At 29.4% G+C, this 14,510-nt stretch overlaps 1 protein-coding gene across 2 annotated transcripts in view; it reads left to right on the forward strand.

The window, feature by feature from the left end:
• Positions 1 to 14,510, forward strand: part of LOC111623475 (probable ubiquitin carboxyl-terminal hydrolase FAF-X) — a 274,716-nt gene that overhangs the window by 194,102 nt on the left and 66,104 nt on the right. For both annotated transcript variants that reach the window (XM_023366062.1, XM_023366060.1), the window contains 5 exons: positions 450 to 575; positions 3,430 to 3,590; positions 3,669 to 3,777; positions 11,465 to 11,611; positions 13,285 to 13,437. In XM_023366062.1, the coding sequence (XP_023221830.1) occupies positions 450 to 575; positions 3,430 to 3,590; positions 3,669 to 3,777; positions 11,465 to 11,611; positions 13,285 to 13,437 (696 nt within the window). The remainder of the gene's footprint in view (positions 1 to 449; positions 576 to 3,429; positions 3,591 to 3,668; positions 3,778 to 11,464; positions 11,612 to 13,284; positions 13,438 to 14,510) is intronic.

Below are 14,510 nucleotides of genomic sequence, written 5' to 3' on the forward strand. Positions count from 1 at the left end.
CTTACATATATATATATAGATTATTTTTATTGAAAATGTAATAAGATACATTGGTAATTACAAATACATATTCAAATCTTACTTAATAAATAAATCTATAAACACCTTTTTGGCTTCTGGGATTTGCTTTTATTTAGCAAACATTTTCAACCTAGTCTAATAGGCCATGCTCAGGCTACAATCTTTCTTGGGACATATTTTACTGTTAAATATTGATAGTTTGAGAAAAAATACTGTAAATTAAGTAATAATTTATTAATTACAGTATTATAGAGAAAAGTACACTTAGAAATAAGATAGATTCATTTTGCAACATACTATAAATGTTAGGATGACACTTCTGTCTCAAGAGACAGAAAATAATCATTGATGATGATCAACAAGTTTTTAATTAATTATAAAGAAATATTAATTTATGATTGATTTTAATGGAAATAATTTCTTACAAGGGTACAAATCACATGCCAGACTTATCCACTGTACGTTCAATAATCTGTATCGCCTGGGCTTCTTCATCTGGCTGTACTCATATGATGCAAGCATCTTATGAAGATCTTCATTCTTTAGAGGAAAAAGTAAGTTTTAAAATGTGTTGAAATTTTTAGACAGTGTTAATTTTTTTTTTCTAATGGTAATATTTGGTATAGAACACACTATATAAGGGATTGACAATTGTGAGCCACATGTGAGTCAATTTCAAATGGTAATTTGCTAAAAAAAATATTTATTTATTGCAGAAGTTGAAAATAAGCTATATAACATAACATGTAAGTTTTCAGCAATACGAAAAAAATTAAATTACTGAAAATGACAAACTCTGCTATATATTTCATCTTTAAATTTTAAAACAAATTTTAGAAAATATCAGTAATATCAAAATAGAAAAAGTCTATCAGATATAAACAATATTTTTTGTTGATATAATTATGATATTGTCAAGAAACAATTTTTTTTACATTTTTATTCTTTTTTTCTAGGTTAGCAAGATGGTATGGTCTGAAAAATATCTTTGAAATAGAATTATTCATTTCCCATAGAATGCTTTTAACTGTTTTATTAATTGTCAAATTGTTTGAGTTTCTAATTTAAGTATGCAACTGTAATGAATAACAGTTGCATAGTTATATATCTATATATACACTAGCAGATAAGTTTGGTGTTGCCCAGGCAAAAATAACAACAACAAAGGTTAAGATTATTAGATTATTTCATATTTCTAATCCTTCTATTATATTATATACAAAGGTTTATTGCACGAAGTGACCAATCTAACACATTTAAAAATTTTTTAAAATTGTATACAGTATATGAATAAAAAGCCCTTACATTAGATAATCTTTGTAGTTATATAAATCAAACACTATAATATGGACCGTTTATTTTGAAAGTGGTGTAAGTCCATTTTTGGAAAAAATTGAGAAAACATATAATATACATACAATTTAGTGTGAACTTTTTATTTATAAACAATTCACACTTAACATTTTAAAATAACCATAAGCTTTGCTCAATTGAAAATTTATCGTAAATGACATTGCATAACCATTGATTTTGAAAGTGGTGTAAGTCCATTTTCTACAGTCTAAGCACTTGGGCTATCCATAAATTACATGTGCATTTTTCTTGAAATTTTTACTTTCCCCTCTTGTCCCAGTTTGTCCAAGATTTTGTAACCCCTTTCCCTCTATGGATGTCCAACATAACTCTATTCCTGGTAAAACCTTCATCACTTTATGAATGATAGATACCATAAGTAGAAATGAAACATACAAGAAACTTTGAAATAAATATAATAAAATGCATACTGTATAAAATTTTATGAAATAAATGGATGTCCACTAATACTCAAACCCCTTGTCCGACTTGTCTTAACCCCTCCCTCCCTTTCAGTGTGGACATCATTTAAAGACAGCCCCTTACAACAGAGGAGTAAAACTATAAATATTACCAACAAATGTACAATTTGATGGACTAGAAAAAAATCCATGTAATGAATCTAAATGAAAAGCAGTGTCTAATGGTAAGCTCATAATAATGATAAACTTATCATAAAAAAGTTTAACAATAAGTAAATATTTTTAATGTTCAGAATAAACAATACTATTTTATTTCTTGTTATTATATATGAACAAAATCAGAATAAAACACAATGTGTTTCAAGTGAAATTGAGTTTTACATAATAGAAATTTAATGAATTTTACAGTTCAATAATTATGAAAGTGGTGTAAGTCCATTTATGGCCCAGAAAGAATATATTAGTTTGGATAAATTCACATAGAAGTCTTTATTCAATCAACTTACATATTTCTAAAGTCATAGAAACATTGTCAAACTTAGTACACTTTGTTTATATTTTTGAATCAACTAAAATGCAAATGTTTAAATATCTTGAAAGAAGAAAAAATGGACTTACACCACTTTTAAAATAAACAGTCCATATAACAAACATTAAAACAAAAACCATATAGAGAGTTTCGCTATTTTAACTTACCATTGTCACATTTATCTCGCTACTTGGTATGAAATGGCACAGTCTCATTGGTCAAGTAGACATCAATCGAATATATGCCTTAAAAAGTTTTTGTTATCATATTTTTTTCCTAATGTTAACTCTAAGAAACTGTACCACTTGCAGCCAAGTATCAAATGGTAATCTGCCAACCAATCAAATTTTGCAAAAAAAAAAAAATAAGGATTATATATTTAAACTTGATACCGCTACTGGAGGGTGCTTATTAGAATTCAGAAAGTACAATTTAGAAATGAAAAAATTCAAGTTGTTAGATGTGGAAAATTAAATTCTTATAGACTTTTCACAGGATAACACTTTTGATTCCATGTAGTCGACAACATTATCAGAAAACAACATCAAATAAGACGAATTTATACTTACAAAAGTTTTTTTTATTAGTAACTGTATTTAAGAATATTTTCTTGTGATTTACATGTAGCTTAAGAATTTAAGAAAATGTAATTGCTGATTTACATTTGATTCAAACATTCCATTTGCTCATTTACAGGTAGCACCAATAGATGGCGCTATCTGTAAATCAGAAAATTGAAGGGGATAGAAATTGATTGATTTACAGAAATCCAATAGATATTTTGGGATGGGATGTTTGACATTATGTAAGTTAGCGGTATATAAATGTAACTACTGCGTTTTGTAGCAATTGGTCAAACAGCATAGGTGTGTATAGCAAACAAACATTCTCATTTATATATATATATATATTTATTTATTTATTTAATTATTTCCATATTGAGAAATTGTATCAAATGTGGTTCATCATTGTTAAGTGATTGTTGGTCCCTGTATTATATAACAGAAGTAAAAAAGTTAATTTTATAAAAATTTTATTTAATATAAAATTAATTTTTAATATGTTTGTATTATGAAATTTTAAAATGTTTTTATTAAAACTTAGACATTAAAACCACCTGAATCAGAAGAAATAAATCTTTGTAAAGAAGCATTAGAAGTTTTAGCTGTTTCTCTTGCTTTGTGTCCAGAAGCACTTGATATTTTAATTAAAGATAAAACTTGGCATCTTTTTATTATAGATTTACTTCTTATTTGCAAAAATAGGTAAAAAGTTTCACAGATATGTTAATTTTTATTTTTTGCTTAAAAAATTAAATCATTATTTACTATTATTATTATTAGGTCTTTACGTTTATGTGCTGCAGAACAATTTTACTTAATAGCTACGAAATGTTACCCTGGTCACCATACATTAGTATTTTTCATTACTCTTCTTTTTACGCATTTAATGGTAAGTTCTGTATATAATTTGTTTTGTTATAATATATCTTTAATAAAGTGAAGGAAAAATGATAAGCTAAATATATATATATTTAGCTTATCATATAATTATTAGCTATCCTTTAATTATTTGCAATAAATTAAAAATTTATTGCAAATAATTAAAGGATAGCTTATTCAGATATAATTAACTTTTATACTGGATACATTTTACTCATCAAAAAATAACTACCATAAGAAATAAGAACTTTAAAATGTTTTTAAAAAATGCCCTTTCTTTTAATTATAGTACAGCGTCGTTTATCCAAAAGCCAGTCAACCGAAACGTCAGTTAACTGAAAGCGTTCCAATCGGCAAATTTAAATTTCCGCTAGTGCTGTGGCTCTGCAACCTTTGGCTATATCTTGGGCTACTCCAATATTTTTTTGTTGGTGTGTGTGTTTTAGCTGGCAGCACTGGCACTTTTCTGTGGTGTTTTTCTGAGGACTAAGTCCAGACATGTGTCGTGCTAAATTGATCGTTTTTGATACTAGATTAACTTCTAAAGTACAGTAGAACCTCGATTATCCACCCTAATTGGGGACTGGGGTTGGTCGGATAATTGAAAAGTCAGATAACCGAAAAGTATGAAAAAATCCATTATTAGTGTAGTATATTATTATATCCCATGTAATTAGTATATTGCTATTAACCTATTTTGCATTGAATTTTCATCGATGTTAAGCCTAACAAAAATTTTTTAAAATAATAATCGTCGCTATTGTATTGTTAAAAATTAGAAAATTAAGCTTCGTTTAAATACTGGCTCCCTTTCATGGTCGAATGAGTGTTGCCAGCTAAAACACGTAAAAATAATATTAAAGTAGCCAAGACATAGCCAAATATTGTAGCGCCACATCACTAGCGGACATTTGAAATTTGCCGACTAGGACGGTCGGATAATCGAGGTTCTACTGTAGAATTTTTTTTTTGTTTTTAAACTTTTCAATATATTTATTTTGTTTGTACAAAATACCTACCAAATAAAGAAATAATTTTTAACGATACAATAGCCATATTTATTATTATAAAAATTTACATTAGGCTTAACATCAACAAAAATTCAACACAAAGCGACACGCAACGGAGAAAATTTTCAACATGGGATAGGTTAATATATTTTTTGTACATAATCGGTTATCTGAAAAATAAGTTATCCAAACAACCCCAGTCCCCAATTGATTCAGATAAACGACGCTCTACTGTATTTGTAATTTAATTTTAATATTTTCATATTCCAATAGTTATTTGTATCATCTTACTATATGATATTATAATTGAAAATTTTATATCATTTATAAACTGCTTTAGATTTTTGAATTCCAGAGAATTTTTATATTATATCTTATATAATAAGTTAAATTATAGCAGTTAATGTCAAATAATAAGTTTAGCTAGTATTGTAATCTTTCATGATTTTGAATTGATCTTCAGAAACCATTATAAAAAGATAATTAAATATTATGTTCATATAATAACTGGAAGAAGCATTATAAAGATAATGATCAGTATACTATAATTTTCTGCATATGATCCATATAGTCACAGAAAATTGAAGAACAGAAATAAAACCTGTGACCTGCACTAGACCGTGCATCTCCAAATTTACCATTGAAAAAATGACACTTAACTTGTATGCAGTGTAGAAGATATTGTCTCAAACATTTTTTTCTTTCATTTTTTTGTTTTATTTTTTATTTTCACTTGCAATTAGGGAATTTGATCCCGGTCCTTATTTTTAATCCCGGGATTTCGGGATTATACTTATTCGATCCCGGGATTATTTCGGTATTGAGGGTTAATAAAAAATAAGAAAATCTTACAGAAATTAAAAATCAAAATTTAGACAAAAATCAACGTATTTTACGGTATACACCTAGTTAATTTAATCACTCTAATTAATCAGACTTACAGTCAGACTAACCAGACTTAAAATCACTGTCTTCATGTTAAATTTATTCTTTTTTAAGCATCACTGAGATCTCTTTAAACTCACATAAATTGAAAAAACTTTTATGTAACAAACTATGCAAATAAACGTTGAAAATTCACAAAAATCTCTCTTAACATCGACTAAATAGACTACTTTCATATAACAACCTAGTAAGTAGGTAGTAAAGTAAGTTTCTTAGGAAAAAGTATTTAAAAATAATATTAATCAGTCACATTTTTCTTAAATATAAAGAAAACTAATTTAATAGGAACATTCTAATTTGAATTGCGAAAATATGATCTGAGAAATAACAACGCATCTAGTGTCTCATCACCAAGTCTGCTTCTCAATTTGTTGCACATATATGCAGCTGCAGAGAAAACGCGTTTAGGTTGATGGAAGTTGGAGGAATCGTTAGTAAATACTTATAAGCTTCGAGGACACGGGGAGGATGGAAGAAAACAGTCCGGTCGACACGGATCGGGATTGTAGGAGTAAAGGCTATAATCCCGATTGTTTCGATCATTGTAAGCATGTTTTTCAAAAAATAAACGCGTTAATTTTGTAAATTCGGTCTCTGTGTGAGTCTCTCAGCGTTCAGCAAACCACTACCCCGAAACGTAAAAAGACTTTCTCGCATCATCCTGACAGATCGCGGACAAGGCGAGGGTCATAACCTTTTCACCTAAGGTCGACCCCCCCAAAGCGAGTAGCGTCAGGTCTATATTAACCACACTGGCAAAACAAGATGGCTGACACATTGACAGGTAAAACGCACTGAGTAGTGCTCTCGACTGCGCCAGAAAATCGATTGGCGCCCGCGAAAATTCAAAAATACAAAAATGAAGTATATTACCAAGTAACCCAGTGAGAACTGCTTGCCTATCATTTTAGTTGAAAATACAAGAAGTTTTATTCCAAGCAAGCATCGCAAGCCCGCTAGGTTAATTTCTGCTGCTTGCTTGGAATAAAATTTCTTGTAGTTTATATTAAAATGATAGGCAAGCAATTCTGTTAAAAGCACTGGCACTGAACGTTTCGCTTCATGCAGTCTATTTTGCAATTTTTTTAAAATGATGTCAATCCCGAAAATCCCGGGATTAGGAAAACTTAATCCCGAAAATTTTGGGACTGAAAAGTGGTCGGGATCCCGATTTTCGAGATCCCGGGATCAAATCCTCTACTTGCAATATAGTATAGGTGTAAATATAGTTATAAAATAAATGAAACAAGTAAAACGGCAAAACTGTATTTGGGATAAGACTATGTCTTGGAGACAGAATCACTTTGATGCTCAAGACAGGTCTTGTTCTCATTCTCCTATCTTCTTTGATATCGCTGCTTTTGTGCGTGATCGTTCAAACTTTGCCGGCCACGACCACAAGATCGTCCACAATGCATCTTCAATAAAATTAACCTATCTAATTTCAAAATTTCTCTCTGTTGCATGTCGGCCCAGGTTGAATTTTTGTCAATGCGTAACGAAAAGTTCCCGTTTTTGAAAAAATAATTGTGGCTATTGTATCATCTGAAATTATTTTTTTACTTTGCACAAACAATGTACAGTTTAACCTGATTATAATGTCATCGAATATAACGACAACCCTAATATAAAGTCAAATTTTTATCGGTCCTACGATTTTACTATACTAGATAATGTTAAAAAAAGTCCACTTGTAATGACATAAAACTGTTTTAACGTCATATTTGAAGCGCACTCAAATTTACAAAATTAGATTACAAAGTTTATTTAACATAGAAGAAACTACGTGTTCAGTCCTAAGGTCAGAGTTCACTTCTTAGAATGACTGCAGATGGTACTCTCCCCTACCCAACTTCGGTAGGATGAGGTGGCTGTTTTGCCTGTTTGTAGAAGAGGGTTGCCATTTTATATTTTATTTTGACTGGATTTTCGGTTCCCTGACTACCTACGAGTCTGGATATTTTATGCGCAAATGATTTGGGCACCTAATACTCTGTGCCAAATATCAACTCTCGACATGTACTCCTTTATATCTCTATGCTGGTAAGAAAATTGGGCAGTACGATTTTATAAACAAGACATAGTCTTGTCAACAAAATTAGAATATTTGAGTCAAAACTTCCTAAACTGCATCAAGTGTAAAAATAGCAAAAATACAAAATGACAAAAATTTATTTATTGTTTCATTTTATTTCTGCTTTATTTATCAAATAATAATTATTAAATGTATAATAATAATAAATGCTAAAATAACTTTGAAAAACTAAATAGAAAAGGATTACATTTGTATTATATTTGATAATTAAAGAACTATCTGGAGTTGAGACAAGTTTAGGTGGCAATGGGTCCAGTGTGACTCTTGATGGGAATGATTACATTATGAGATATAGGGTAAATAAGTCAGTGGTTTTCAGCTTTGATGCTACATCAACACTTTGAAATGGATCGAAGGAAGAAGGCAACACAACACTTGAGCAATTTTCCAAGGAGGAATGTCATCTGGGAGAACTTTCTGTGGGAACTGATCCTGTTTAGTGTTACACATGTGATTGCATTGGTGATTGGTGAGATGCAAATCTGTGTTCAATAGGTTTATTCCAATGGGCTTCAGAACCAGGAAATATAGTGCTGAACTGTTGCTCAGCACTATATTTCCTGGTTCACTAACTCCATATATTTCCTGCTTCCCTAACACTACTTCCATATATTGCCAAAAGTACTGAAAATGCAGTAACTTTATGTTGATAAAGAAATAGAGGTGCCACAAGAAAATAATTATGTTGGGAGTGCTACTATCAAGAAAACTAAATACACTCAAACAAACCTTTACATATGCAGGCGTAAATTAATAGATAAATTCAAACATTTTCGACCATATTCAATGGTCTTTATCAAGAAAAAACTGAACAATCGAACTTCGAACTTAAAATTTGCGTTACCGATACAAGCGTTATTTTTGGAACGCTTTTAAAAAGATATTCTATCGTATAAGCACCATCTCTACATATTGGCTGTAATTACAGTAGTTAAAATAATACCAGTAAAATACATTAAAATACAATAAAGTGCAGATAGAAACAAAAGTTATCAGTTGCTAAGGGCAGACAAAGATGCTGTGGACAAGAACACTCTTCCAGGAGTCTACAGAATCCCGGTTACAGACACACGGAGGCAGAATATCATGTTCTACATCGGAGCTACTGGAAGATCCATCAAACAAAGGCTGTTAGAGCACCAGAGAAACATAAGATAAGAACAGCCATGCACAGCGCTGGCGACGTACGTCTTAGCCGACCCACAAGAGGTCAAAGCGGAGTGGGACCGAGCTAAATTGATACAAATAATACGCGACAAAAAGCACCTCAGATACGCTGAAGCCTGGCATATCTGCAAAACAAGCCAAAAAGGTTTAGCTATCAACTTCCGGGATGCAAGCAAAATATCGGCAGCATGGCAAACATGCATACCATAAGAGTCAAGAAAGTTAGCAAAGCGGCAACTCTCTTAACTTTTGTTTCTATCTGCACTTTATTGTATTTTAATGTATTTTACTGGTATTATTTTAACTACTGTAATTACAGCCAATATGTAGAGATGGTGCTTATACGATAGAATATCTTTTTAAAAGCATTCCAAAAATAACGCTTGTATCGGTAACGCAAATTTTAAGTTCGAAGTTCGATTGTTCAGTTTTTTCTTGATAAAGACCCTTGAATATGGTCGAAAACATTTGAATTTATCTATTAAATTACGGCTGCATATGTAAAGGTTTGTTTGAGTGTATTTAGTTAAGAAATGCAGTCTCTGACGAGTTACTATCAAGAAAAGGTTGAAAACACTGAAATAAATGGTAAATAAAGTAATTATCATTAAAATCGTTATTGTTGATTTTACTAAGAAAGTTGCACTTATGTAATGTCTTATCAAATAAAAAACCCAGATATTACTTTAATGGTGTGTTACATAAATGAAGGATTCAAAAGTGCCAGGCCTGGACATTGTGTGGTGAAAATTGTTGTTGTAGTCAAAACCCGAAATAATTACTATATGTAATGCTAAAACATCTATTTATTAGTATAAGCCCAAATATGTACAATCAAGAAATAACATTAGAGAATAACTTGCAGATAAAGATAATTTATCAAAAAATCAAAACAAATATATACAAAACTTTCATGACAATTGGGGATTTACAAAGTAAGCTACAACTATCTTAGAACTATCTCCACAAAACCAACAAGCAAAATATGGAAAAAATGTTGAAAAAGCACAATGAGTCTTACTAATTTGTCTAATCATTACCAAAAATTTCTGTCACTGGAACTGTAAAGCCTTTTATTAATTTTGCTTAGCACCATCTCTTTTCATTCTTCAGTTTCTCCTCCTTATAGTGTGGTTGGGGTGAAGTTACAAGCCACCCACTTGACCTCATTTGCATACTTAATCATTAATACCTCATTCATTCTAGTAATCGGTCTTGTTAATTCATGTCATCTCCCTTATAAGTAGTTTTATAATTTTTTATTGTGTTTCTGATGACAATTTGCGGTGGGAGATCATTCTTTTAACTTTCTGTAGAAGTCTCCCCCAAGATGTCATTTCTGGGTTGATGTCATAAGTTGCCACCAGCAGTCATAATGGAGAGTTAATTTTGAATTTTTCCTGGGTGAGGTGCGGTAGACTATCCTTAATGAAATAAAACACCCCAAAATAAATAGAATAACAAACAAAAAATAATCCACAAACAAAATAGAATGGCTCAGAATCAACTCCTTACACTTAGACTACACTATTTGATAACACTGGTTGGAGCATCAACAGCTTAGCTCTCATTAACTGTAGAGAACTAACTTATGTTAAAATTAACAGTTGACTTTGAAATAGTTCTCATGAATCATTATGAAGAAAGGGAGAATTAGTAGAAATTTATCAACTTTTAACATAAAGTTTGATTAGGGATGTCTAATAATAATGTTTAAAGTTTGGATTAATGTACAGAAAATGTGGGTAGGAACTAAAGATGAGGCATGTATATGTTACAGCAGATGAATGTCTATAACAAGCAAAAAGATTTACACATCTTTTAGAGATGCTCTTGATAAGTTTAGACATAAGAAAAGCTGTTGGATGAGTTTGTAAGTACACTTTAAAATTGATTGATAACTCACAAGTTATTCACAGAAAATTATGGTAATTCTTTTGCTAATAAGGATGTCTAGTGTATATCATTTGAAAATCTTCACATATGAAATTTTTTATGTTGAATATTATTTAATATTTGTTTAAAGGACTAATTTAGATATTTATTAACAATATATACTCTATAAATTATTTCATAAAATATTTCCTGATTAATAAGTTATAATCCTCTGAGAGTTAAGAAGCATGCTCTGATATTCTAAAAAAAAAATTACTAAGACTAACTGGAAAATATTTTATCATTTTATAAATAAGCAGTAAAGTTAAATAATTTAATAATAATAATAATAGAATTTATTCTGTAAATTGTTTTGCATATACACAAATCTAAGTTATACGTTGTATAATGATAAAATTTGTTTTAGACCATTAAAAATTTTTTGTTATTAAAAAGTTAGTGTTTTTTTTTTTTATATATGTTATATTTGCAAACTCTATTTATATTAAATTATTTTCATTAGTTCTTATTCATAATTAAAAATTTTAAATATTTGATTTAACTTCAATTATGAATTGATACACAAACATATTTTATTGTTTTAGACTACTGTCAAAGAATATGCCAAAAATTCTCATGAATTCTTTCAACTTCTATGCCGATTATTAAATTATGCATGCGTCAGCAATTGCTCTTTATCTACTGCACAGTATTTATTGAATAATGAAATTGATTGGTTAAAATCTGTTAGGGTAAGTATATTGTTTTAATACCTCAAATAATATAGTATAAGAATATTATATAATCCCAGATCTTTTTCCATCATATAAATAAATTAGATGTGCTTCATTGCACTTATCAAAATAGTAAGAAACAATGCATTTTAGACTTTAAACATCAGATTTATTATTATCTGAATTTTTTCTTACTTATTCAATTTAATACTTATTATTAATGGAAAATTGGATATATCAAGTTTTTCTGTTGCATGTAAGAAGAAAAAAGTTAAAAGCTTCATTAATTTTCAGAATAGTCTACTACTAAGAATAAAGATTTTATCATACCAAATATAGTAAGGCAGTTTTGATATCAAAATTTAATTTAATTTATTCTACTTCATCTCTTGTTCACAGCATATGGAATACTTGATCTTTTATCAGAAATAGGCATGTCTGCACATCTATTATCTATTGGGTTGTTCGGAAAGTAAGTTTGTTTTTTTTCCATGGAAAAAAACAGAATATTTTTATAATAAATAAATATTTTATTGAATTATATATCAACCATTTTGGTCAAATAACTGTTGTCATTCTTTCTGGTAGTAGCATGTTTTCAAATTCATAAAATTTTTGATCGTTGATTACAAAAAAACTGATTCAAGTGATTTTTGACATTGTCATTTCAAGTAAATGTCTTACAGTTAAAAAAATTTGTATAGACTGGAACAAATAATAATCTAAGGGTGCTCGATCTGGCGAATATTGTTGGTGTGATAGCACGTCCCATCTAAGTTATAACAGTTTCTGACAAGTTACCAAATTTGTGTGAAATTTGACATTATCGTGGTAAAACACTACACCTGTTTTGTTGGTCAATTCTGGCTGTCTTTTCTGTTTGACGATATTACTCAATTTGTTTACTCGATTTGGGGTACACTTTCGAATCAATTGTTAAATTGTCTGGTAAAAGCTTCTAAAAAAATTTTCTTACAATCCTACCAAAAAGAGCATCTCCCCTTAAGAACATGTGGAACCCATAGATTGAGCTTTGAAACTAAACCAATTTGTTTCAAGTAATCATAAGCAGTTCAATTTGACAAATTCAATCTCTTAGTGATTTCACGTGTTGTTATTCGGCAGTTTGCTTCAATCAGTACCTTTATTTTGTTTTCATTGGCTTCAACTGGCCATCCAGAACGTGGTGCATCTTCAATATTGAAATTCTGAGAACGAAATTTTGTAAACCAGTTTTGGCACTGTCTTTCTCTCAACACATTTCCATACATGTAGCACAATTTTTTTCTTGCTTGAAGAGCATTTTGATTTTTTGGTAATAAAAAAGCAAAATATGCCGAAAATGCTGCTTTCGATCTTCCATATTTGATGGGACACAAAAAATAAATAATTGCACAAATTTACATAAAATTTTTTACAAATAAGCCTTAAAATGCTAGCTGTCAAAATATATGATGTTAAAGTTTAGAATGAAAATGGCGGGAAAAATACGAATAATACGTCTAGTGGTTAAAAAATCGAACTTACTTTACGAACAACCTAATATTATTCTATTTTGTGAAAACAAGAATGTTTTATATGTATTGCATATTATGGATGTTAGTTAAACATACATATTAGTAATATATATTACTTTAAAATATCATTAATTGTAATTTAATATAGTTTTATATTAAAAATTTTTCTTTTAGGAAAAAGTTTTAGCAACTGGCAGTAGTCAAGTTGAAGAAGCTTTGCTTGAAGGACATCTTGGTGTAACCAGGGAATTAGTTTGCTTTTTTGGTCCAGAAAAGAAATATGAAATTGGTACTGATCCAAATAACAAAAAAGGAAATCTAATCAAGGTAAAGTAAATTTTTGATTAAAGTATTAAAGTTTTATATACTTTCTGAATGAATAAATCTATAGGTCCACTTTATAGTAAATTATATCATTTTTCTGTGACAAAATAATAATTATTTTGATATGTAATTATCCAATTTCTGAATTAATTTGAGTTTTAGATCATTCATTATATTTTTGAAGTTGTATTTTAAATGGATAGTTTTTTCTTCTGTATGAAACTTGAAATTATCATACCCAGAAACTGTGAAAAAAATGTCCACAGTATAAAAATAATGGCTAGAAAAAAGATTTGTCAAATTATGATTGCAGTCATTTGTATTTAGAGAATTACAGTGCTAGACAAAGATATCAATTCTGATGTTTTTATTGAATTAATTGTTTAATGAAACAATAACATGCAAAAATTGTGTATCATTGTATAATAATACATAGAAAATAAAAATTGAAATTCTTTTTAATATTTATTATAAAATGCTTATATTGTAGACTTAAGATTTATGACATTTCAATTATTACTTATTGAATTTAAAAACTAATTTTTCTATTTATTTATTTGAATATTCCATAATAAATTATATATATATAAACAAATTTTTTACAAATAAGCCTTAAAATGTTAGTGGGTTAAAATTTAAAAAATATAAATTTAAAAAAAATTTAGTGGGTTATACTCGGTTCACACCGGTGGCTGTGTACTAGCCGGACAAGAGTCAAGGCATAGCAACCAAATAAAACTAAAATTAAATAAGTGTGTCAGTGTCTGTATTCAGGAATTTCCTAACAATGTGGCATATGTATTTAATATAGTGGTCTTCTGTAGTGTGTTGTATGTATTTCTATTCAATTGTAATGTTTCCAGGCTTTTGTGTAGTGTGTGTGGTATCATACCTGTACAGGAAAGAACAACAGGTACAATAAGCACCCTATCCATCCTCCACAGATGCCTTATTTCCTGGGCGAGTTCTGTGTACTTGCTAATTTTTTCAGTGAATGCGTTTTGTACATTGTGAGTGTTTGGAATGACTATGTCTATAATGTATGTGATTTTATTGTGTTTGTCAATGAGTGTGAT

The sequence above is a fragment of the Centruroides sculpturatus genome, unplaced genomic scaffold (genome assembly GCF_000671375.1).
Source record: "Centruroides sculpturatus isolate CEXI.00-Female unplaced genomic scaffold, Cexi_2.0 scaffold115, whole genome shotgun sequence".
In the NCBI taxonomy this organism is placed as follows: Eukaryota; Metazoa; Arthropoda; class Arachnida; order Scorpiones; family Buthidae; genus Centruroides; species Centruroides sculpturatus.